General features: G+C 40.0%; 1 protein-coding gene across 15 annotated transcripts in view; it reads right to left on the bottom strand.

Annotated features, from left to right (window-relative positions):
* Positions 1–26,877, bottom strand: part of TRIP12 (thyroid hormone receptor interactor 12) — a 136,549-nt gene that overhangs the window by 20,841 nt on the left and 88,831 nt on the right. For 7 of the 15 annotated variants that reach the window (XM_054700133.1, XM_037524178.2, XM_037524172.2 and 4 more), the window contains 21 exons: positions 26,151–26,243; positions 25,801–25,962; positions 24,178–24,246; positions 23,923–24,088; positions 21,629–21,746; positions 21,351–21,510; positions 19,456–19,609; positions 17,889–18,117; positions 17,464–17,582; positions 14,998–15,205; positions 12,656–12,756; positions 12,202–12,376; positions 10,493–10,634; positions 9,549–9,740; positions 8,179–8,330; positions 4,202–4,374; positions 3,779–3,852; positions 3,498–3,697; positions 2,411–2,538; positions 1,390–1,541; positions 613–755 (listed from right to left, as the gene is read on the bottom strand). In XM_054700133.1, coding sequence (XP_054556108.1) covers positions 613–755; positions 1,390–1,541; positions 2,411–2,538; positions 3,498–3,697; positions 3,779–3,852; positions 4,202–4,374; positions 8,179–8,330; positions 9,549–9,740; positions 10,493–10,634; positions 12,202–12,376; positions 12,656–12,756; positions 14,998–15,205; positions 17,464–17,582; positions 17,889–18,117; positions 19,456–19,609; positions 21,351–21,510; positions 21,629–21,746; positions 23,923–24,088; positions 24,178–24,246; positions 25,801–25,962; positions 26,151–26,243 — 3,110 coding nt within the window. The remainder of the gene's footprint in view (positions 1–612; positions 756–1,389; positions 1,542–2,410; positions 2,539–3,497; positions 3,698–3,778; positions 3,853–4,201; positions 4,375–8,178; positions 8,331–9,548; positions 9,741–10,492; positions 10,635–12,201; positions 12,377–12,655; positions 12,757–14,997; positions 15,206–17,463; positions 17,583–17,888; positions 18,118–19,455; positions 19,610–21,350; positions 21,511–21,628; positions 21,747–23,922; positions 24,089–24,177; positions 24,247–25,800; positions 25,963–26,150; positions 26,244–26,877) is intronic. The other 8 variants (XM_037524181.2, XM_037524177.2, XM_037524179.2 and 5 more) reach the window with 5 other exon arrangements.

Genomic DNA, 26,877 nt, shown 5'->3' on the forward strand with positions numbered 1-26,877 from the left:
CCTTCTAGCTTTGGCATCCCTGTCACTCAAACTGCCAAAAGGAAGCTGCTGATTTCCAAAGACTGAGTCCTACAGTAAAACAAGTTCTGCTGTCTCCTGATGTTATGACTTTGGTGGCTGGCACAGAGCCGCCAAAAGCACTTTCTGTGCTGATCTAAATGCTCAATATCCGTTCTGTCCAATTAGGTGGCCAGGTGAGGATACAGTGATTAAAAAAACCTCAATTTCTAGTTTTATTCAACTGTAAATGATCTCCATGTAAACAACACCCATGGCCGGTGGCTGCTGCCTGATCTCTGCAGCTCTGAGAACCTACGCCTGAACCAAACCGGCTCAGGTAATCAACCAACCACACTTCTGGAGTCCAATGTCATGGCAGAGGAGAGTCCTCTGACCCCCTTCACATGTTCCTATTCCCGTGTGTAGCCACACACTAGCAAGCAGGTCTCACAGCAGCCCAGCTGCCTGTCTGGTGGATGCCAAAGCTGCCCTAGTAATAAGCAAGCTGTGATTAAGACAGGTGCCCTGAAGACTGCGTTTCTGTAACAAGATAAACAAAACCCGAACAATGGGCCCACTCTCCAGCCACCACCATGTAAGTCTTCATCTTACCAGGTCTTTCCTAGTTCAGTCAGCCACGTCGGGATGTTTCCTGTCATGATTACTAAAGGATCTTGAAGCTGCCTATTTGCTTTTGCAGTCAACTTACTGTTGTTAAATTCACTAGTTGGAATAATTTCCTTGCACATTGCATTCTGTAAATCATTAAAGACAAAAAAAAAGGCCACATGTAGTCAAACAGTAGGGTTGTGTCCCTTGCCTCTCCCTTCATCCCCACAGCCTAGATTTCACCAGCTGCTTTCCAGCATACAGTAGACAGGCTATCAGGTGAGACGCAACCCAAAAAACAATTTTCCCAGCTCAGGGCTGAGACCCAACCCCTGCTGCCACAGGCCACTACACTGCCCTCACATCACTGATGTGGCAGTGGATGCTTCACACTGCGCCAATCCCTCACGTGCCCTTCATTATGCAGGCATCCAAGGCAGCACGCAACTTCCACCCACTGTTTATTAATATACAATCTTAACGTAGGTAAATGGACGTTTGATTAAATGTACCTGAAGAAACCGCAGGTTCAATTTTCATGTGGTGGCTTAACTACATAAACTTACAGCTAGAGAGTATTTGACAAGTCTGCCAGGAACAAGAGTGGGTTTCCCACTACTGGGGTTCCTGTTCTTTACTAGGCCTGGATCCCTGCATTTAGCTGAATCATTTTTCTGTTTCTAGCACAACAGGAAATTCATTAATCACTAGACAGACTAGCTATAACATGTCATGAAAAACACATCACAGAAAACTTCATAAGCAGGCAGTGTTACTCACATCATACAAGTAATACCAGTATCGACTGATGGCATGTAAAACTCTTAAAAGGAGAATCACATCTAATGACGGGTCTTCAAAAGTTATATTTTCAGGTGGTGTGGGTATGAGGTAAACTTCTAAAGGATTTGACACTGATGGGCACACTCCATCTGAAGGGCAAAGATCAAAGTTAAGTGTTGATCCAAGTTAGAAAGACGGAGCCAGCATCACCTTATCATGCCTAAAGCAGTAACTACAAGAGTCAATGCTTCGTATGTCATTGTCACTGACAGTTTGAATGCCGCCCCCTGCTTTTATCGTATAAATAAATCATTCAGGATTATGAAAACTCCACTTCCATTTCCATTCCCAAATAGACTTTATAACTGAGACAACAGCTAACAATAAAAAGGCCAGAGAGAAGAAATGATGAAACGGTTAAACTTAAGGTCACTGTTACAGAAATTGCTGGGATTTTTAATATCCAGCTTAAAACATAAAAAGTTAGGCAAACACACCTAAATTATAAATCTGATAAAAGACCTGAGGTTATTTAATCCAAGGCTTAGGAGAGCACAGACTGATAGTTCCTCCAAGCAGGATCTGTACTACCTTTGTGCTTAGATTTCACTAATAGCATTCTTTCTTTTGAGGGATCAGAACAGTTGTCATTTACCAAGCAAAGAAAATAAAAATCACACAATCACTGCATAAAAGAGCAATTTTTAACACCAAAACCAGAAACAATGATCTCAAAAAAAAAAAAAAAAAAACCTTTTAAATTAAACAAAGGTAGTTTTATGGAAAAAAGAAATTGCCACAGAGCCATTATTTCTGTGCACCAGGCAAAACCTCCTCAGCAGCAGCCAGTGTTTGAAGAACACGGACAGGAGGTGGTGTCCACAGCTACCAGGTGTAACAAGCTAAGGCAGTTACCACCAGGTGTACGGGAGGATTGGGGTGGGGGGCTCGCTCCCGGAAAGCCAGAGACTGGAAGTCCGAGGCCTGCGGTCCACACTTCCCTCCCATGCCCACTCACCGTGCCACAGTTCATCGTGCTTTTTTGCATTTCTAGGGGAAGTTTTCGTTGGAGCTGTTTGGGCTCTTCCTCTTTTACCACCAACACAATCTTTACTACTTTCTTCATCCTCTCTCACAGGTTTGTACCTAATGACAGAACACGGAAACCAAAAAAGCTGACTTTACAGCCCTGCAAGTTCTTCGACAATGGCATAATGCAAGCCAGAGACCACAGAGCACCAGGACCAGTCTCTTAGGTCTATCCCCTCGCTCCCTCGCTGCAGGGTAGAGGAATTACTAACAGCACTGCTGCCCAGAAAAGACCACTGTCCTGGGAGGGGACAGCTGAGAAACTCCAGAGGTGGATCTGGGAAGAAGGGCTCCGTGAAATCTGAGCAGCAGACCTTCACAAATAACACACAGAAAGCTGTAGCCACAGCTTTCTACAGGCTCAGATGCTCAACTTCCAATTTACCCAGAGGAATATCATCTTATGGAGACACTTTTGTCTCATTTAAAAACCTGAAGTGGGGCCTCCCCAGTGGTGCAGCGGTTGAGCGCTGGGTTGCGATGCTGTCCGCAGCCTCTGTAGCGCCGGTTCCATCCCTGGCTGCTCCCCGGCCACCGGAGGAGGGTCCCACATGGCGCGCAGACCTCTCCTGCTGCCCGCTGCTCCCCTCAGCAGTGTATTTCGGTCCTTCTGCCTGCTCTGCTCCCCGCTCTGGCTCTGGTGAATTCTCTCACCCTCCCGTGTTTCTGACTGTACCCAGTACTTGTATAAATAATCTTTAAAAAATAATAATAAAATAAAAACCTGAAGTGAACCTAGCAAAGGAAGTGCAATCTCTGTAAACACTGTCTATGATCACATGCTTCTAGAAGACTGAACAAGGTACGTGCTTCTAGAAGACTGAACGAGGAAGCTAAATACATATGCAGCATGTTTCCTCACGTAAAAAATATTTGAAGGAGCTCTTAATAGTAAAATGTAGGATTTATGGCTTCCTGTCTACGAAATTCAGTCATTAATACGAACTCTAAAATATACAAAAATACCAAAGTTGATGATCAGCTGCAATACCAAACAAATGCATTTGCAGACTTGCCATATTGTATGAGTCTTTGTCCAAATACCAGCTCTCCCCAGAGGGTTGCTCTCATCGTCCGTGGACTCCCTTTCATCCTCAGCCTGGATACTGAACTGGCGCACAGCCTGGTACACAGTCATGTTATATGGTAGCAAGTGTTCTCCAATGTAAAACTGTAATCTGTGTCTTACGTTTCCTGAATTTAAGAACTGAGCAGCCTGAATAAAGCAAAACAAAATCCATTTAAACTACAGGCCCTGAACTTTATACAACTCAACAAGGTGGGAATAATACCTTACCAGAGACTCATCTATTTCCTCATCTGAGCCGTCGTCATCACTGTCTTCATCATCTTCTCTCACTCTTCCATACCCTAGGACCCAAGAAAGCTGTTAGACTCCCAGCAATTTCAGGTGGCAAAGAAATGCCTATACACTGTTTAAACTAACATATTCTTAGGAAAAAAATGTGTCTATTACACTTTGATCTACAAAGTTTGCTTAACAAAATGCCCTTTCTACTACATTCCAACAAGATAAATTACTGAGCATCCATGTAAGTAGTCAACCCCTACAAAGTGTAACATTTTTCTACATATGAAACACATTCCTCCTGCTAGGTGTGACCAGAAATGGCAGTAAGAAGGGAAGGATGGTACATATTCCTTAGCATTAACTTCATGCCAAATGTGCAAACATGCAATGTACACATGTGGAACATACCTCTGACTACAAGGTATCTCTCGATCGCCTGTACCAAGGCCAGGGGGTCAATCTTGACAGGTCCACCCTTCCACTGCTTCACATTTGCACAATCTGGATGTCTTTGTAACTGGCATTTTAACTGATGAGTGTTGAAAAATTTTAAAGCCTGTGATCCTCTGTTGAGAGAAAAGCTCAAGATAATTTATGAAAAAAAGTTATTCTATTATTTTCAAAAACATAATACAAATACAAGCAAACTAATACACATTCTTCATTTTCATAAAGTACAAAGTATGCAACTGGCAATTATATGAAAGATAAAGCAAGCAATTCAAGTTACTCAGTAAAGGTTATAAATGGAAGAGGGTGTGTATACTTCTGGGTATTTATCCAAAGAATACAAAAACACTAATTCCAAACAATACATGCACCGCTATGTTTACTGCAGTGTATTTACAACATCCAAGATCTGGAAGTAACCAAAGCATTCATCAAAGGGTAAGTAGGTGAAGATCATGTGGTGTGATGTATGTACAAAATGAAATACTACACAGTTTTAAAAAAAAAAGTCTTGCCATTCACAATAGTAAGGATGGCCCTTGAGAGTATTATGCTAAATGAAGTAAAAGGAGAAAGGTAAATACTTATTTCATTCTTTCATGAAATATAAAAAAGCAAATGAACAAAAATAAATCCCAAGACCAAACTCTTTGATACTGAGAGCAGACTGATGGTTACCAGGAGGAGGCAACTGAGAGAGTCAACTACGTAGAAATGGAAGGTGGTCATGATGTAAAATAAAACCTACAGATGCCACATTATGGACCTGCACGCCTTAAAGTTACACAATATTATAAATGAATGTTACCTCCACAGAAATATATTAAACAAAAATAGGAGAAAACATTCAACACTCATCCTACCATGAATAATCCATCTTAGCAGAAACACCTCTACACTGTGAATTATTTCTCTGAAATCAAATTTCCTCAATGATTTGAGCATGCTTACTTCTGCAATATTCTGCCACTACCTACTAGATCCTATTTCTTTAAAAAAATTTTTATTTATTTATGCATACAAGAACTGGAATACAGGCCAGAGGTGCAAGGGCGGGGGGCGGGGGGGAGGCGCAGGGCACAGACGAGAGGACCCACCAGAGACAGAGTGGGGAGCAGCACAGGCAGATCCACTGAAATATACTGCTGAGGGGAGCAGTAGGCGAGACAGGGAGGTCTGCTGCGCCGTGTGGTCAGCTCCCTGGACATCTGGGGAATCAAACTCGCGTTGCAGTGGCTGTTGACAGCCTGATAGCGCTGTCTTTAACCCCTGCGCCACCTATATCCTATTTCTTTAAAAGTAAACCAAAAGCCCTCACTTTTTTGTTCTGAAAAAATACAGCTACAAAATTACTTTAAAAATTAACCTTTAGGGGGCCTCCCCGGTGGCGCAGTGGTTGAGTGCTGGGCTGCGAAGCTGCCAGCAGCCTCTGCAATGCCGGTTTGATCCCCGGCCACCGGCGAGTGTCCTAGATGGTGCACAGACCTCTCCTGTCTCGCCCGCTGCTCCCCTCAGCAGTGTACTTTGGTCCTTCTGCCTGTTCTGTACCCAGCTTTGGCTCTGGTGAATTCTCTCACCCTTCCGTGCTTCTGACTGTGCCCAGTGCTTGTATAAATAAATAAATATTTTAAAAAATTAACCTTTAAATTTACTGTTATAAAGTGAAATAAGTCAGAAGACAAAAACCACATAATTCCACGTATGTGTGGAATGTAAAAAACAAAACAACAGACAAAATTAAGCCAAAACAAAACCTACAAGCCTGACTACAGAACTAAACCTACCAAGAGGGGAAGGTATGACACAGGAGCAAGGGGGGAATTACTGGTGCTTTGGTGGTGGGTGTGGCATGAACCTATACTTCCAAAAGATACAAGTTAACTAAATAAACATAATGAAAAAAATTCATTCAGCTATATTCTTTCAAATGAAGCATTGTAACAGTTATGCCAGTCTAAAGCTGGTAATGACATTTAATTGTTCATTTCTACTGAGGGGAATATAAAGAGTTGGTACTACATCAAACTAAAAAGCTTCTGTACAGCAAAACAGAGAGCAACCAAAATAAAGAGATACCCTACTGAATGGGGGAAAATATTTGCATCCCATACATCTGATAAGGGGGCTGGTACTAAAGATCTAGAGCTTAAACTTCAGAAAGAAAGCAAACAACCAAATCATCACAAGAGCTAAAACAAAATACTTCTCCAAAGAAATGCAAATGACCACATCACTTATTATAAGGGAAATGCAAATTGAATCAAAGCCACAATGACTTAGCTTGTGAGAATGGCACATGTTAAAAAAACTGGAAACAACAAATGCTGGTGAGGATATGGCGATAAAGGAAGCCCATTGCTGGTGGGCATGCAAACTGGTCCAACCACCATGGAAAGCTCTGTAGAGGTTCCTCAAAACAATAAAATTGGATCTACCAGATGACTCAGTGATCCCATTCTTAGGAATCCACCCAAAGGCCACAAAAACACTAATCTGAAAGGAAACCTGCACTCCTACCTCCAACGAGGTAGTGCTGCAGTGCTGCTCCATACTGCAGCACTATTTACAACAGCTAAGATATGGAAATAACCCAAATGTCCCAAACAGAGGAAGATGTGGTCTATACACACAGTGGAATACTATTCAGCAGTCAAAAAGAGACTCAGGCCATTTGCAGCAACATGGATGGAGCTGGGGGGTGGATTGTGCTTAGTGAATTAAGTCAGAAGGAAACAGGTACTTATCAAATGGTTTCACTTATATGCAGAATATAGAGAAACCAAACAAAGGGTCAGGAAAAAAGACAAAACTTGCAAGCTGACCACAGATGTGAGGAATGGGGGAGGGGGAATGACAGTGCCAAGACAGGGGAAGAAGGAGCACAAAGGACTGAGAAGATGGCTCAAGGGTGCTATGGTGGCAGGAGAACCACAGTGACTACATCAGAAGGGAGCTATCAAATACTGTCCCAAAAATTAACATGAAGTAAGAAAACAAAACAAAACACCCCAAAACCGTAACTGTTTATTTCTGAAAAGTGCTGGCCAGACACTTTTGAAATATGGTTATAAGGTACATTAAACCATGCAAATTATAGGTATGGAGAAAGATTATTCCCTTATGTTGACAGATACATATGTAAACTTACATATTTTATACAAATTTAGACAAAATTGAGAAGCTTTGTGGTTTTCTCAAGCATGGTTGCAAGCATCCCTTTATTTCATAAAATCTTCCAGGAGTTCATGATCAAACTAAAACAGCAATCTCTCCATCAAATGTTAAAGAAAAACCCTCATCCATACTGATCACCACTTTTTCTACCCAATAGTGCACACACACTGCTAATTCAATCAAAATTTAATGCTTTTAAAACATCAGAGTGCACTTTCAAACCAAACTAATTTCTTACAGTTTTGACCCCTGCTCTCGTCACAATATTCCACAAATCACAATTAATGTGTACAGTGAATCCTTTCTACAGCACCTCATGATTTCTATAAAAACTACTTACTATATTGTTGGGGGAAAAGTAGAAACTTTGGTTAAAACAGTAAAACTTCAAAATAAATACTTACTTGTTAAGGCCATCAAAATACGAAGTATTATAACCACCTCCATGGCATATAAAATCATGTTATGCATAGAACACGAATATTTTATTATCCATGTCCAGAAAATTCTCAGACAAAAGTTTTATATGTTCAAGTATATTAAATTAAGGAGTTACCAACAGTCATGGGTTATATATTTTTAAAACATCATGTCTAAGGCACATGGTGTGATTTTAAAGATGAGAAGTATTTAGTTTACTCTTTAGAGTATTGAGTTTCTTCAGTTATTACAGCAAAGTGTTCTTCAGGCAGACCAAAATGTTACCAGCCCTCCTGCCATTTTACCTCAACAAAGGTAGGCACCCAGGCGATGATCCTTACCTGCCGCCTGTCCCATTTCCACTGGGGAAGTCATGCACTTTGACTGGAAACTGTTCCATCTGGCTGAGGCAGTTGTTCATCTTGTGAACTAATGCCAACAAAGGTGCATTACCCACTGGCTCTACTCTCCCGATGGGCTCTTCTCCAGGTAGCTAAGGTTATAAATACACCAACAGGTTAAGCGAGGCCTCCTGAAAATGAACACTCTCAACAGGAATACTTAATACCCAGTTTTACCAAAGATAATCATTCATCTTTTATGTTTCTGATGAATTTGGTTGGAACAATGTTTGTAATAAATAGTGTCAATAAAGGTGCTCTTGTTGTACAGGCCCAGAATGCCTTACTCACAATTCTGAACTCTAAAAGTTCAGTAAACACAACTTAGTTGGTGGCAAAATCTGACTTAGGTAGGCACGAGGCCCCATGGTCTTATCTATCTTCATTTAGTAGGAGTATTCATGTTCTGTTCCATTTTTCAAATGTGCAGAGAATACTACTGAGAACCTATAGGAGATATTAGATAATATACAGCACACTATTACATGTGGAACTCTTGAAAACCACCCAGTTTCAGTTCACCTATCACAAACCTGTATATAATCTTAAGCACATGTAAAATATAATCAATACTGCTATATATCATGATGACTGTCTAAAGAAAATCAACTTTGCTACAGAAAGCCCCACAAGTTAAAATAATAAGCAATGCTCAGATGCGTACAAACACTGTAAAGGCCCGACCAAATCTCTTCACTAACACACAGGAGAGTTTTCCTTAGCCCTCTTACACAGATGTTCCAGAAAGAAAAATTCCCCAGGGATGCCTTCTCTCAAGCAGTTGTAAACAAGTCGAAAAGAAGTTAACAGTGTCCAAGAGTAGTTAGCAACTCTCTTACTCTCAGCCCCTGAAGGGCAAGGAAGGGGAGACGCACTGGTCTGGCCTTGTAATCCAAAGCATAAATGGTAACTAAGTACTTTTGCTTGGAACTGAATAAACAAATTGGAAAGCATATATATCAACATCTACTGTATCCCTAAAAAAATAGGCCAACTACGGTAAGTTTAAAAACCATACTGAGACTAAATACATTCACAGATAAGAGACTACTATTAAGGATTCATCTTGCAGAAAACAAAAAAGATCCAAGACACATCGGCCATAGAAACTGTGGCATGGACTTTATTAAATCACCATTTCACTGTTTTACTGTTTACCTGGTATATAAAAGACTAAAGAATACAACTGTAGGTAAGCAAGCTACAAAGTTTACTTCAGTATCGTGACCAACACCTACTGGCATTTACTACTAGGATACACATCGGGAACAATGACTCTTAAAATACACAAGCATCATTCGATAACTTACTGGAGAAGAAAAAAACACATGGAGGAACCGCTTTAATCTGATCTCTCTGCTCACAGCATCCTTTTCGCTTTTAGATGTCAAATAAAGTAACAGCTGCTTCACAAATCCACTGTGCTGGATTTCAAATGATGAAACATCGGACTCTGAGACTATGCTACGGATTTCTACAAGGCACTCAGCTCCACCATCCACCTGGAAGAGTAGGAAAATAATTTTATTGCTTTAAACAATCACACTTCCCTGTAAGGAATTAAATATATTTTCAACACCTAATTAAAAAAAAAACAAAATAAAAAGGGCAGGAGCAGCAGTACAGTCTTGGTAGAATCTTGGAATATATGCTTTTACACATGCGCACACACGCACACACGCACGCACGCGCACACACACACAAAGTTAGATATTTCCAAACAGAAAACCCGCGCCCACACTACCAGAGGACATCGTCACATTTAACCAACACAGTTTTTAAAGAAGACACTGGATGAGAATACCAGAAAGAAGCTAAAACAACAGTACAGATGTGGCTTTACATTACTAAACTTACAATCTGAATGAAAAGGACAATTCCTTAGAAAACACGTACTACTCACATTGCTCAAAGCACCTGGGCATTTCTGAAAAGACTGAGTCAGATAAAATATGACTTATTAAGCCTCTAACCTCTTCTGACTATTAACAGGCCCAGGAGAGGGTCAGGGCCCTATGGACTGATGCCAGAGAACTCATGAAAGAGGAGAAAGGCTGAAGGACATTTCTCAAGTTTCCTCATTTTTCAAGACATGGGTGCTACAAAGCGAAACATGAGATTCTAGGGGCACTTCAGGCTGAAATGATGTGAGGTGAAGGCAAGGGATAAGTTAAAGGCCAGTGCTAAAGACACGTGTCTGGTGAAGCGGCAGCTCTGTGACAGCTGGGTCACCCAGGAGGGCCCAGCGGCGCACCTGGAGGTCGAGTTGTTCAGTTGCAGCACAAAGTCTCTGAAGAACATTCAGCGCAGGGTTGCTTCCGTCCATGTTCTCAGAACTGAAGTAACGCTCTACAAACTTATGCGCCTGCTCCTTAATCCAACCTTTAATTTTTTCTCTGCAAAAAGGGAAAGGGAGATAATAAATCTGGGCATACAGAGAGGACTTCAATTACAACTTCTGAACAAAGGCAAATAGCTGCAACATTTAAAAGCCCCTTTGGTAGAGCAGTACTTGGAGTCCATGTTTATCAAATTAACTGCATTCCAAAACGGAGTAAGATGGATCTAGAGAGAGGCACACGCAAACAGTGTAGCTGTTTCCCAAGCTCACCTGAAAGCGATTTTACACTGTTGTTTCTTTTTTTCAGGTACAGACATGTATGGAATTTTACTGGTGCTAAAGCTGAAGGAAAGCACTAGAGACCATACACTAACGGCTAAGACCTGGCTGTTCGAATGACCAATTCTGATGGCTACAGAAATACCTCTGCTTACTTACTTTTATTAACTGAAATACAGAGACAGCACACTCAATCAAACATAAAGAGCCTGTTTGTTCTCTCAATGGCGTATGATTTTTTAAAAATTTATTTGCAAAGAAGTAATCCTTGTTGAGGTGCTATATGCAGAGCCAAAATCCAAAACAAATTTCAAGGATTTTAAAGGAATATTTTTCTTTAAAAAAAAAAGATTTATCCACTTATGCATACAAGAGCTGGGGCACAGGCCAGAGATGCAGGAGGTAAGAGGATCCACCAGAGACAGAGTGGAGAACAAAACAGGCAGACTGACCGAAGTACACTGCTGAGGGGAGCAGTGGGTGAGTCAGGAAAGGTCTGCTGCGCCACGTGGGTTGCTCCTCAGTCAGCTGGGGATGGAACCTGTGCTGCAGAGGCTGCGGACCGCTTCACAGTGCGGCGCTCAACCCCTTGTGCCACCAGGGAGGCCCTAAAGGAATATTTCTTAAAAGCGATGATGAAATATTTCTAAGTTCTGAGAAGAGGCTCTTCTCTAAAGCCTTAAAAAAGTGTATCATAAAAATGTGTGGAGACTGAAAACATGCCCACATTCCCTGCCTACAACAAAAATGAGGAACAGCTCCAAGGGGAACATTAATTGGTGGGGTTATAAGGATACTCAAATTCCAGGTAGTGTGTGAAAGGAGTTTTAAAACGCAAGACTGACCTTAGAACAGTCAGTCAGATACAGGGCTCAAGAACTGAGAACTGGCCTCCCTGGTGGCGCAGCGGTTGAGCGCTGGGTTGTGAAGCTGCCCGCATGCAGCCTGTGCAGTGCCGGTTCGATCCCCGGCTACTCCCCGGCCACCGGAGGCGGGTCCCACATGGCGCGCAGACCTCTCCTGCTGCCCGCTGCTCCCCTCAGCAGTGTCCTTCGGTCCTTCTGCCTGCTCTGCTCCCCGCTCTGGCTCTGGTGAATTCTCTCACCCTCCCGCACTTCTGACTGTACCCAGTGCTTGTATAAATAAATGAGTAAAGAAATCTTAAAAAAAAAAAAAAAAAAAAAAAAAAACTGAGAACCTACCCCATGCTTGGGTGTTACCACTTCTGAGCCTAAACCCAAGCCCTATGTCCATGGTTTCACAGCCACCTGATCAGCGTGCGGGCTGAAATGCTTTTCTTTTCTAATCTGAGAACAGAAGCAACACAGAATCCCTCGCGTCACCTGTTATTGGATATGGTGTCCTTTGAGGCAGCCCTGGCAAGTCCGCTCACTCCCGCAGTTCGTGCTGGTTCGATGTTGTTGCTGTTGGACTGTGCACTTAGCCTTCCCCATGTTTTTGGATTCAAGCTTGCCAGGAAAGAAGATTTAGGTGACTGAGTAGTGGTGGGGCTTTTAGCTACAAAAAGAAGAGAGTGGCAGTTAAATCTTTTTTGTGTAAATGATGAAAACCAACTAAATTCTAAAGATTCACATCCTTAGTAGGTTTAATTAGCTGAAGAACTACGAACACAAGGTTTTCAGGAAACTCAGACATACTTCAAAGCCGTTAGGAGATTTAACGAAGAGCCTATCTGTCACTGCTGCTTCAAAGCCGTTAGGAGATTTAACGAAGAGCATATCTGTCACTGCTGCTGACTTTCCCTTAACCACCCCATAGTTTCATTAAAGGAATTACCTTGATTGTCTACTTTGTCATCATCTCTTGGAGGTGAATACTTTGGCCTTCTTGGCCCTCGTTTTGGCAGTCGTTTTCTCTTTAGAACATCACTTAATCGACTATCACATGGGAAAATATGGGATAAGTTTAGCAATTACCAAAATTTATTATCTTCACTCATTGAAAATCAAGCAAAGATGGCAGAAACAATGAGTGATAAAATATTGCTGACCCAGGGTATTTTTCATTTAGAGATAATCTATTAATCCCAACTACGTGCCAGTCATGGTCTAGAGGTGTACAGTCATAGGAAATGATCAGATCAGAAAACAGCTAACTTTTGGGCTACCTTGAAGTACTAAAAATAAAAGAGTTCTCTCATTAATTTGTGCTAAACTCTACTATAAAATGTAGCACATACAGAAAAGCACATAAAACAGATATACATTGCAAAGCACCAATATTAAAAAGAACCGTGTAATCACAAATTAGAACTATGTTAAATCATTTCTTTCATAACTGAAATGACAAGTAAAAAAACTTTGCATAGCATAATATTATCAAAACTACTTTCCAGTCTGCTTTATATTGCCCAAAGTAATTTCGTCATGTGCAATGGCAATAATGCACATTTATAAATACTTTAGTGATATTTTTTAAAAGCCGTATCTATAAACAAATCAAGGAAGTGATAGTGTGAATAGCCTATTTTGAACTAGAATATATAAAATATAATAAGCATAGCCTTTGTTATTTTCACTATACTTAATAATAGAAGTAGTTTGAATTATCAGCAGATTCTTAAAATAACATAACTATTCTTAAAATAACAAAAATAGATTAAGATGAAAAAACATTCCAGTTCACTTTGTGTAACACAAATTTGAAAAAAAAAAATATAAGGGCTTCTAACATCTGATGTGTCAAATGCAAACAATGTTTTCAAATACGCCTGACAGTCAGGACAAGTGAGGTTCCAGACAATATACTTGAATGTTTGAACAATTTCTCCCTTTAAAAATATATAAGGATTTTTTTTCATTAGAAACCATGTTAGGAAGGACTAGAACTACTTAAAACTCTGAAAATATTTTGAGAAAATGGTTCTTTCCTTTCTTTAGAATAATCAACTTTAGGATCCATAATCAACTTTAATTCCTTAAAGTGACTCAAATGCCGCATCTGTTCGTGCTGCACCACATTTTCAGTGGGCACAGGGCATCTCAGGCACCAAGTCTGCACTGGAAGTAAAATCCAGCAAGAAATTGAGGCTGCTGCAGCAGTTAAGGGGAGAAGTAGAGAGAAGGCAAGGCTGGAAGGGAAAATGGCAAACAAATCCAACTTGAAAATAGAGAAGGTAGAGGATCCCTGGTTTTCTCGAGGTCCAATCTCCTTGTCTGGGGCCTATGACATGGGTACCACTTAGATTTGGCAGCCCCCTCAAACATCCACCGGTGTGCCAGAAGTTCCAGTCTGCACGACTGCCCCAGGTTTGCCAAAATTCATAGTTAAGCAAGAGAGGACAACTGCTATCAAGTGGTCGCAGAGGGAGCAGAGCCCTCCAGCTGGACAATGCTACCCTGCAGTTCACAAGATTAAATATTGGGGTCCCACTTATTATTACTGTGTTTTAACTAAGGCTTACTTTCCAGCTTAAGAGTAAAAAGTGCATTCTGAATTTCAGAATGGAGTTTGGTTCCTCAAGCACCATTCATATGGCAAGATGAAGTTTCTAGCATCAAAGGAACAAAAACACGTTCAAAACAATCATGTTTCAACACAACAAAATGAAAACCAACACAAGGGTTTGGTGGCATTGCTACTAGTCCAGATTACAAAGGAACTAAAAATATGTGGAAAACGAGAAAAGAATTTCTTTAATTAAAAATTCCCATTTTCCTTTATGAAGAGCAAAATTCCCATCTGCTAATTAAAAATAAATGGGAAATCAGGTTTTTCCCCCTTATATTCTAAAGTCTAATTTTTAGTATTTTTCACCATTGTTCATATCTAGATACCTTGAAGCCAGCACGTATGCAGCAATATAGCACACAGTCCTAGGAGCAGGGGTCAGAAACACGGGTCAGCTCCTCCATCTGGGAACTGTGTGTGTGACACTGCCCCAGTCATGAGTCCCAGTTACCTTGTGCGTCAGGAAAACACCACGCACGGTACTGCGGCTCCTACCAGGACACATAACCGTGGCTTTCCAATAACTGTCCAGTTTCCCAGCCATTCCCATTAAACACCCAACAAAACACAAACAGAAAGATACTAAAAGGTACACTCTCTGATATTTTACTAGTTTATTCCCTGGGGGAGGCTCCAGAACATGGCACAGTTGAGGGGCTCTGACTTACCCTTGAGGGCTCAGGTCTAGAGAGTCATCTCTACTGTGCTGCCAGCTGGGGGATCCCAAGTCAGCCGTGGCATTGGTGGCAGCTGTGGCAGTCCCACTGCTGACAGATGTCGTGGACCCCAAGGATCCTGAACCATTCGTACACGCCTTTGGTGGACTTGTCAACAAAGACTCTGATTCCGCTAAGTGTTTTACTTGATGCATTACACCTTTATCATAACAGAGACAAAAGAGTCTGATTTAATCAGGACCTACTCCCTGCTACTACATAACCCCCAACCACTGAGCTAGAAGTAATGGCCTAAAAGCCCCTGCTTTTAGGGAAAAGAAACTTGGAAAAGAAAAATTAGTGACTTGACTCCATTCAGAAATGGAGTCAAGGAAAACTTGACTCCATTCAGAGAAGGAACAGGCAAGTTGAAATTTAAGGAGATATTTGTACTGGATGACTTTTAATATTCAAAACAAGATCATATACCATATAATAGGGTCCTAAGTTAAGTCCTACTAGAAATTCAAGATACCTATTATAAAAGCAATCTTCAATTACAGAGAAGAGTGCACCTGTGGCTTCACAGCAAGAAAGGGAGAGAGGGACCTACGGTCATCCAAAAGCTACAATGAGGCCAGAGTGTGCTGCCTCTGAAAGAAGAAAAAGGACCTGAGGTGCTGACTTCCCCCATCCTGGAGGTGTGCAAGGAGAGCTCAACAGTCACTGAGCGGGCAAGGGTTCTGATCTGGGCCAGGAGAGTAATGGGGAGTACATATACAGGAGGGGGCTTCCGCAGAACTACCAGATTGTACATAAAGGCACAAGTCTGAATGTTGCGTGTCTGAATGTCAGTCTCTGTAAATATGCAGACTGGTGTGTCCAGATGTAGGATTGTATGTTCTCACATTTTTGTGGGAAAAGTTTAGAACTTTCCACTGGATACTTTAAAAATGAAAACGGTAAAATCCTTTCAAAAAAAGGTCCAAATATTTGCAACAAGCAATCACATATCAGGCTGTGTGCTCAGGGCACTTACTGACAAGTGTGAAGACACATTTTATAAGAAATTACCAGTGAGAATGATTTGCTTATGAGGCAAAGTACACTGCAGGCAGAGCACACAGTAGCAGATACTACAGAGTCTAAAGTAAGGTGAGGTCTTGAGAAGCTGCAACCTGGTCAAAGGCAGAACAGCAGAACAATGAAGGACCCTTCCATATAGACTTCCACTGAATGTGCTACATAAATATCTGGGGGGGGGGGGCGGGAAATTCAATCCGATGGCCAACTGATCCTATCAAAGTGAAAAAAGTAACCACTTTGAGAAAAAGATTCTTAAGTTCTCTTAAATCAGAAAGGCAGCCAACCAACCAAAAGCAGACAATAACAAAAAAAAAAAAAAAAAAAAAAAAAAAGAGTATCAAAAATAAAACAGAATATACAATATAAAGTAATCTCAGGCTAAAAATAATAACAGATATTTACATAAATACAGAAAACATCTATTAATACATATGACTAATTTGGTAACAATAGGTTCTTTGGGAAATGGAGAGATTTGGGCCTATTTCATATTACTATGCAGTGCTGGATGTTTTAAAAACTTAATGTTTCTTGAGCAGAATTAAATTTAAATGGTGGAAACCTCTTCCTATTTGCTTTTTACACTATTACGCTAGCATGTTGCCCACATTATGGAGAAAGAGATATGGAGCCAGCATAAGGAAATATGATCAAAAGAATGAAAAATAGATCATAAAACAGAGCCAGGATTGGTGATCAGATGGAAGCTAAAGCTAAGACTCTTAGGGGAAAATACCAGCATTTCCTGATTCCTCACAAAACCAAAGTATCTAAAAGACCAAAAGAGCCACAAAGAGATTTCTATTGATAAGAAAGAAATTCCTGATCAATTAGGTTTCCCTGGCAGGTTAAAAAAAGGATAAAACACCTGAAAGGCAGTTTCGGTTTTTTTTTTCCCTTCCAGGCAGTTTCATTTTTGAGGTATTCAAGAACAGAATGGAAAAGTACAGGTAGCCTAGGTTGATTTCGACATTCAAATTCCTCAAATTAGAAAACAGAACCAACTGAAGAATTCCAAGCCTCAAAATATTCCATCACCTACACAAGCAAGGATAAAATAACCCCTCTGACTTCACAACAGTTCACTGGGAAATTACGTGACCTCTGACTTTTGAAAAGAACCTTTATGGAAGTTGTATTTACCAATGCTAAAAACAAAAAGTCACAGGCTGATTCTGGACATAAGCACTCAAAATCATTGAGACTTACAAAGTATTCAGTAAGAGTGTGCACCTCAGACAACCTGCATTAACACACTGCGACAGAAGACCAGAAGCGTCCAAATGCCTTATATAAAAGAAACAGTTTAATTTGTGGTCTAGAGAGATTAACACTGTACTTCTATTGAAAAACTCGCTACACTAAAAGACTGACAATTATGAATGAAATTACCTTCTCTCCTGAAGTAAACACTAAAAATATCAGGTAATTTCTGCATTAAGATTTCTGCCATCTGAAGTGCTCCAACCACTATCTTCAGGTCTTGGCTTGACAGCATGGAAGCAATGTGACTGAAAAAGAGAAAGCATTTGTATATTAAAACACTTGCCTGAATATGATAGTTATTTTTGGCCACACTAATTTGAAAGCAAAACATTTTAATTGCGAAAGCAGTCTGTTTAAGCACAAGTTTTTCTTAAATATTCAACTTTTACATTTATTCTTTATTAAAGTTGGGTGAGCAAAGACCAAAAGGGTTAAAAGTATTCCAAAGAAACTGTTCTATGCATATTTTTCTACATTTCTTTAAAGATTTCTGAAATTACTAGCAGTGACGAGAATTTCCTAAAATGTTTTCACTGTTTTCATGAACACACCTTGAAACAGCATGATTTTTCAGGACATCCTTCAGAAGTTCGGCATCCGCAAAATAAATTATCCTAAGAATTGCTCTAAGGCACTTATGTCTGACCGCAGGTCCTGCTGAGGAACTATACACTTCATAAAGAACACCAAACAATGTCTTAATAAAAGACTTAGCCAGTTCCGGATCCTCTTTCATAAGCTGTGCTCGAGCATCATCCTTCTTTAACTCTGAATATCCACCTGGTAAAAAAAAAAAAAAAAAGTACAATCCCGAGGAACAGACTTTACAGATGCAATAAACTGCATAAAGCATTTGAGTTAATGTAATTATCTAAAATGCTACAAAAAATGGTGGGCTATAAAACAAATTCTCTAATGAGGTCAACCAGGGCCTCCAAAGAAATTAAAGGTGGCATTACGACCAAATTTTGCCAGCTAGAAAACCACTGACTATCCTGACCAGCTGAAGAATACCTTGTTACCTCTTCTTTCGCTAATTCATGTTCCGTGACTTTCTAGGAACATTTCAGCACCAACCAGCTAAGCTACTGGGAAGAAAAACAGTTCAAGCAGTGGATAGGGAATGTTCAATTAGAAGCTATGGGATAACAAGGTGACTGTCCCTTTATTTGGTGGGAATAAGGGAAAGGTAACTGATAAAGCATAAGCTCTAGAGCAGAAGCTGGCAAAACATCATTTGAAGGCCCAATCCAGTCCATCACCCAGTCTTATCCATAGACTGTTACTAGAACACAATCACACATACTTGTTCACATATTGAATATGGCTGTTTTGGGGCTACAACAGCAGTGTTGAGCAGTTTCAAAATCAAATAATTATTTCAGAAAGAGCTACTGATCCCTGCTCTAGGACTAGACCTGTAGCACCACAGACTAAGCCCCCCGGAGACACATGCCAAAAACCTGAAAACAAATCACCATCTGTTTAGTTTCCATTAGTTAAGAAGACAATTTTGGTGAGAATGTATAAAAGGTTGTGAAGAACCAATCTGGCAAATGTGGATGGGCCTGAAAGTAGAATAGGCACAAGGCCTCCCTGGTGGCGCAAGAGGTTAAGACACAACCTAGTGAAGTTGTCTGCAGCCTCTGCAGCACGAGTTCGATCCCCCAGCCAGGGAGCAACCCACATGGCACAGCAGACCTCTCCTGACTCGCCCGCTGCTCCCCTCAGCAGTATTATTTCAGTAGATCGGCCTGTTCTGCTCCCCACTCTGTCTGGTGAATCCTCCCACCCCACCCCCCACTTTTGGCCTGTACCCCAGCTCTTGTATGCATAAATAAATAAATCTTTTTTTAAACAAAAAGTAGAATAGGCACAAAAAGATCAGACAAAGAAACCACTTGGGAAGTTCTGACTAGAGTCCGGGACATGGCAGATCACTTGAGAAAAACCATGGCGAAGGTGCTGGTTGAGTAACACTGGCTCATGCATCAATTCAAGCACGTGATAAACACAAGAAACCAATCACTAATGTGCAGTTGTCTTCAACTTAATAAGGACACCCTGTGACACAATTATTACATTATTATCAGGTGACAGTACAGTAAAGGCACTTACTAGTGTTAGCATTGGCTAAGGGGTTAGGTTTTCTCTGAATGGCACGTGCTGTTCCCGTGTCCTCATTGATTTGCTGCATAGAATTAAAATCAATAGTATAAACTCGTCCCAGAGTGGACAAGCTTATCTCATCCTCACCGACCTGATGGGCTGCCTGAGAGCAAAGAGAGAGAAACCTTGAATATAAACATGGAGAAATTTATTACCTTAAGCCACAGTGGGGACCCTCCATAAATGCTAACTTAGATATTTATTTCATCAGGTTTTAGGAGGTAAAGTAACAGAATATTAAAAATTTATCAGTATGGCTATGACAAAACTCATTCATTCAACGACTCATTTTTAGTTGAAACAGATGTACGATACAGGCCCTAGCGGGTCCCCTGAGACATAAATACAGGTAAAATCCTGATGAAAGATCCAGTCACGTAGAACCATTGTGCCTTAAGGCTTTTAAGACAACAGCTGATAGAAAAAAATTGTTATCCACAAATCTTAGCATGTGATTCTTAGGTTACATCATGGATTTTTAGCAGTGCATCAAAATCCTCCTTTAAACACAACTCTGTAGAACTGTCCTTAGGTAAATAAAACACACTGCACATTTAGGTGATGCACTAAGACTGAAAGCACACACTGGAACCGAGAGCGCAACCCCTAGGGCTGAGCTGCACGCACCACACAGCACAGGTCTACGGTGAGACAGTCTGATTAACACCCTGCTTGATTTTAGCCTAAAAAAAGTGACAAAATATTCATTTATACAAGTCCAATCTACAGAACTCCCAGATTGAATGGAAGATCGGACCCTTAGGAAGTACAAAGAGAATTAAGCTAATAGTGAAAATGCAATTATCAGGAAAATGCTAAAAAGAAGAATGCTTAGAGTTAGAGACCATGACCTGCTTACAGACTAAGGCTGACAATGCACAAAAACCAGCCACACCTGACTTCCTCATAAAAGCTGGCTCTGAATTCAGAGATTTTTTATAGGTTTGATTTTGTGAGTCAATGGTTTAAAATTTTTCAAAAATTCCTTTTTAGAGATCAATGGAAGACATCTTTAAAAAGAATGTCTAGGTTAAGTGTGATTCTCTTAAAAATTCAAACATCACAGGTTAAAATTAGAAAATATATTAAGACTCACAGACATCTTATATGAAAATACTAGAAGATGATGTATGCCATTTCATCCAATATAGTGACCAACTCTCTGACTTGAGAGTTTTAAAAATATTTCAGAATAAATTTAATATGGAATTACAGAAATAAGAGTAAAAACCATCCAAAGCCTTCACAGAACAGCATCATATAAGTATGTGGGTATAGTTCTTTCTTTGGTATTATCTTTTCTCTAATTTTGTATATTGTTTTCATTTGTTATATTCCATTTTATGTCACTGCAGATGTATCCTAAATGTAGCCTGTTCATGTCTGGACTCTGAGTCTATGCAGTCATCACAATTTTCTTAATTATTCACCCACAGCTACAGATTTGTCTCCATCTTTTTGCTCGTGAAAGTACTGAGTGGCAGCTATTTGTGTGCACAGCTTTGGTTTTAAGAGCTGCTCTGGCACAGGGAACAGAAAGGGCCGTGTAGAAACACGCAGCCTGGCCCGCCAGTGTTTCCTTTCAGAAGTGAGGAAACTATGGAACAAAGAACTCAAATTACTTGCTCCAAGTCTATCGGGTAGTTAGCAGCAGAAGCAGGACTAGAACATCATGTTTTCTGACCTGAACAGAAATGAGGACCTTGTTCTCAGGAGACAAAATGAGAGAATCTTGAGTTAATTCAAAAGTGAGCACATTTCAGTCCACATATCCACCCCCCCATTTCAGCCTTACACCCGCTCACAACCAAATGGGACCTATTTAGACGCTACAATGAAACTACTACCTCAATGATCCGGCTGTCAATCCGGTTATAGGGATGCCAAAGGCCGCGGTCGTCACGCCACTGCCATATCGCGCCATCTGTGTTCTGCGCATTTCCTTTCTTCAGCATGGTATCAACTGCAAAAATGCCCTCTTTTGGTAAACATGGCATAAGTTCACTGAAAACAAAAAGTACAATTATTTCATTAAGTATCTTTTGTGACTACTAGCAAATGTTATGTCTCTAAAGTAAAATAGCCTCATATAAAGCACAGTTATCATGAGCCCAAGCTTTACCAAATCAGAGATGTCAGTTCATACAGTTCCTGAGGACTCCGTGGAACCAGATCAATCTGTTCCTGGCAACTTCCATTCGAGGCGCCACACAGGAGGAAATGAAGTGTTTCTGCGATATCTGTAAAGCCAACAACAAAGAGCAAAACGCCTATGAAACACACTGTATCACCTAATTTAAAGGCAACCATTCCCTAGGCAGGCGATAAGAATTGTTTATATAGTAATATATTACAGAAATTTCAAAATAAAAATGAATTGTAACAAAAACCTAAAATGAAACTGATGAAGATTTTAACCATGTGTCTCTAAGGACACTGGCCTGAGGCCCCAGTGTTCTAGCTATGGTCTAACCACAAATCCTGCCTTCTCAACAGAGAAGTCCTGCTACTTTCCTTGAGTTGCACAGTGCCTTGTACAAAAGTGTGTTCAACACACTTTAATTCTCAATTCAAATATATTGAAAATGAGTGGCCAAAACAGCAATTTAAAGTATCTGGATCCTACCACACTGTGGTCAGGAAAGCTATTACCCTGTATAAGTTAAACAATGCTGACTTGGTATATGAAAATCATTAAATATCAGTTCACATTCCCAGAAGACATCAGTATATAGAGGAACTTGAAAGAAAACTGGTCTGATGTAGGACACTTTGAGTGCAGGAAGCTACCAGCCTCTATAGATTTAGTCACTGGACTATCTACAAGCTTAGTCAGGGCTGGTCTTTGTTGGTGGTGATGTATTTCTGTAAATACTATACATATGCAAAATACAAATATGTAGTTGAACTGTTTTGCCAACAGTAAGTTCTGTTATCAAGGAGCGTAATCACCACTGACTTGGGTGAGATGTGGATAGTTAAATCTTTGCCTCAGAAATTTTGTAAGACGGGTTTAAAATTTTTAAAAATTTCCTGAAAAAGAATTTACCAACATTTCTAAGAAATGTGAATATATGGCAATGGTACAGGGTAAAGTTTTTTTTTTAAGCGCTCAGAGAATAGCAAAAAAAGGGGGGTGTCATTATTGCTGTAAAAATTATATGTAAATCTAGTGATCACCCCATGATGAATGTATATGTCAGACTTCGTGGAGTATGCAAAAGAAGTAAAAAAAATGATCACACTAAAAGAAAAAATGTTAAACAAAAGTTAGGCCACAATTTCCCAAACTGCCATTCAGAGATGTGCAGTGGCAGCGGGTGAGATAATCTGTACTCCAACACCAGGGAACGCCAGGCGGCACTAAAGTCAAAGGGCCCCTATGGATTTTAATAAGTAGTACATTGTGACTACCCCAGAAAGAGTGAAATCTTCCCCATATTTATCTAGGCAGAGAGTACTTTGTTCATGGCACAAGGCCAACAGTGTTCTCTGGAATACCAAGTTTGAGAATGGCTTAATGCCTTAAGAGGAATCTTTTCAATAAATTACCTCAATAACACTCCTCTTCTATAAAATCCTGTGCCAACATAGAAGAAATACAGCTAAATATAAAACTGAGATTCCCCCAAAATATAACTATCCACTTTTTCCAAGGCAGTGGATCCCAAGGATCCTCTGTCAGTGAGTACCAACCGACTCCCAAGGTAACAGCCTCAGGAACGACAACGTGGGCATGAACGGCCCACAACCACAGGTGTTCCACATCAAAGTGATCAACACTCCACCAGCAACAATCACACTGACATTGTACAAAGCCCACTTCTCCTGACATTAACGAGTGAAATCTAAGGTTCAAGAACGGAATGGTCAATTGCAATAGCATTGCAATAAAAAGTCGTTTCCTGCTCAGTAGACAAAGCGCTTAGAAAACAAGTAGCAAAGATCAGAGACACTCACAGGTATAATCAAGTTCCAACTCTGTGAGAAAGGAAAGCATCCTGCAATCAGACAACTACTGGATGATGATAACAAAAACAACAACACCGGCAGAAAGAACTACCTAAATGTGCCAAGTCAAGTCCTTGTTGGTAACACAAAACTCAGAAATCGCCGAAGGAAGCATCATTACATAATTGATATTATATAGTAAGCAATGACTTGGGGTCTTTAGCCCTAGAAGACGATGAAGGATAAAATTCTAATATATTAAATATTTGAAAAATCATATGGAGGAAACAATATAATCCCAACACAAATTTATTACACATTCCAACATTTTCGTTCCTTTACTACCCAGTAACAATGGCATTTATCAACTGTTCTTATCTGACTTAAGTTGACTTCTTCATGGAGTTGAAAAAAAAAAAAAATACACTTTTCCTGCTGAAAGTAGGGGAGTAAAACAGCACTTACTTTGCTTCATAAGTTGAACGGCTAAAGTTGGACAGTTGGAACACATCAGAGAAAACATGCGCACTACCATGATAAACATCCCAGAACTTAAAATTGGTGGAGTCACTACCAAGAGTTGTTGAACATTTGTAAGCAGATCTTTGGAGGCAACCTGCTGGAGTAAATTCTGCACAAACACAAGAAAAAAGAAACTGCTATATTGTGATCCAGCAATTTACCAACTTCATGGAAGTGCCGACAAGACTCAGCGCTTACCTCCTCGTGCTGGAAGTTGTCCACCAGACGGGCAAAACAAAGGCAGGTGCTTTCCACCGATTTCTTGTCCTATTTTTTATAAAGGAGAATTAGTTTTATTAATGTAAAACATTTTCACTGTCATATATTACTACTTCATCTTCTTTCCCTGACCCATAAACACCCCAAGATTGACTCAATAAGATGTAACCTTTGAAAATGCAACGAAACCTGAGCAAGGAGCAGTGAGGACAGCTAGATTTCAAAGCAAAGCCAATCAGTCTCTCTCCCCTCTAGAACGGCCCAAACAGTAAGAGCAAATATACAGAAAGGAACAGTTCTGCATTCCTACAATTTCAATGCTTAAACAAAAATTCTAAGTAAGTGATAAACATTCTACCATTCTAAAAATCAAAATTACCAGTAGGAATATTTTAATCATGCATACACAAAAAGGCTGAAAAGTTAAGCGTGTATAAACCAGAGGTTTACTACATGAAAAACTCAGCAGAGGTGTGCTATATTCACTATGCAAATAATCTAGGAAAATGATTAATGGCTTCTCTGAGAAAATATCTGAAATAATCCCCATTAGAAAAAACAACTTAATGGCTTAATAAGAGTTTTGACAGATCTTGCTGTTTCCTAATTGATAAATGGGATTCAGATGGAAATCTAGACTTGTCTGTGTAAGAACGAGTGTAATTAAGGTATTATGAAAGTCCTACAGCTTCACTGCCACTACTTCAGTCTAGAAAGAGTGCTGTAGTAGTAACGGTCAACTAGCTTCTCTGATTCTCATCTCTTATTTCCAAAATGAGGTACTGAAATCACAACTAACTAGAGAACATATTTCCAGTTCCCATAAGGAGTTATCTCAATTATCTCAATTTTGAAAAGTAAACAATGCATGGCACTACCTGTGTTTTAATTATCTTAGAAGCAAAATGCCCCAGAGTGATTCAGTAATCATTATTTTATCTACCTGATGTAAACCCCTTATTTAACATATTTCATGCTCCTCAATTTTCCCGGGAGACTTTGAATAATTTGCAAAGGTGATTTAAAAACCAGATTAAGGAAAAAAAAAATCTCTTTAGCAATAACAAAACTATAAAACATTTATATTAAAAGAAAACTGAGTATCTTTAGAACTTTGAGGCTTAACTCATAATCTGTCCTCCACCGCAGCTTCACAGGTCTGCTTCTCAGGCTTGTCAACAGGCCCACACATCCCATCTCCTAAGTAATTGCTGCTGCTCTTCTCAAACCTCAGCCTACATTTTTCATTTCTATTTGGGACACAGTTTTGTATCTCCTCTGATCTCAACCCCAGTGCCTTTCAGGAAAAGGTGGCCATTCCAAAGTAAATTCTAATCATATTACAATGTTAGCTGAAGTAACAAAGTCATCCCTTAAAGCCAAAACAGCTAACAACATCAAACTTATGAAATACAGTTGCTTTGGGTAAATCCACCAACATGTTATGAACGAACCTAATATAGCATAGATGGACAATGCAGGAAAAAACAGATCAGAACATTTCCAATTTATACATCCAGTCAGAAGATTTAAGATCCTAGTTGAAATTGCCATTTAAAAAAAAAAAAAAAAATCGACACATTAAATAGGTTCATAGTTTACCTGATGGGTCAGCCTTTGGGTAAGCAGTGGGAGGGAATCTGCCACAAAATGAAATTCATCCGGTGTGATACTCTGGCAGCAGTTGGCTGCAATTGCTAGTGCATTTCTTTGGGCATTTATGCTGAAGAACTCTAGATACAGCAAGCAGTCTGCCAAACCACCCTAAAATACAGAAAACTGTTAAAGAAATACCCTTTACTAGAAATTAAAAGAAAAAAAAAAAGCCTCTAAAAGGTCCAGCACACCCCTCTGAAACACTGCGTGCCCCGCCGAGACTACAGCCTAGCAGCCAGGACAAATGTGGCCTCAAGTCCAGCAAGGGACAGAGCTCAGCCCCCGGTGCCACTCACCGCCTGCAGAATGGCTTTACTGTGCCTGCGAGACAGCATCTCCAAGGCAGTCAAGGCCTGCTCTGCCACATCGATACACTGAATCACTTGCAGCTGGGAACGTAAAAAAAAAAAAAAAAATAGGTGACTCAAGGTTATCATCCAAGTTCTCTTTGAGGCATTTCCACAAGAACAAACAAGATATTTTCTCTAATTTCCATCAATCTATACCACCTTTGACATGAAACCTACCACAGGAAACCAGGGATTTATGACCTCAAGCCAGTACGTGGTCAATAATTTCTTTCCAACCACTTTGCGGTTTTAAGATACTGAATATTATGCTTTATATACAGAATAAATTAAATCCAATTACATAATTTTAAACTTTCAAGATTAAAGATTAAAATAAATGAGTTTTTATATAACAAACCTCAAAATTCAGGTTTTAAACTTTGTACCATCTTCCAAGGTTAGCTAAAAGTGCAAATCTTACTGTTCGTTTTAAAGAAAATGGCCCTTTAAGACAAGCCCAAAACCCGACAACAGAGTACATGAAAAAACTTTCCTTCTTCACTGACTACTTAGGAACTGGAGCAAGGCTCCCTGCATCTCAGCCTTCTCAGTTGCAAAGTGAGGGTGCTCTCAACCTCACTGGGTTGTCTTCTAGAAATAATTTGAAGAGTTTTCAGTTCTTTTCCAACAGATCTTCTATTAATGTGGTAATGGATATTAAAATTTATAAAAG

Source organism: Talpa occidentalis, unplaced genomic scaffold (genome assembly GCF_014898055.3).
Source record: "Talpa occidentalis isolate TD23 unplaced genomic scaffold, MPIMG_talOcc4v2.1 talOcc4.3, whole genome shotgun sequence".
In the NCBI taxonomy this organism is placed as follows: Eukaryota; Metazoa; Chordata; class Mammalia; order Eulipotyphla; family Talpidae; genus Talpa; species Talpa occidentalis.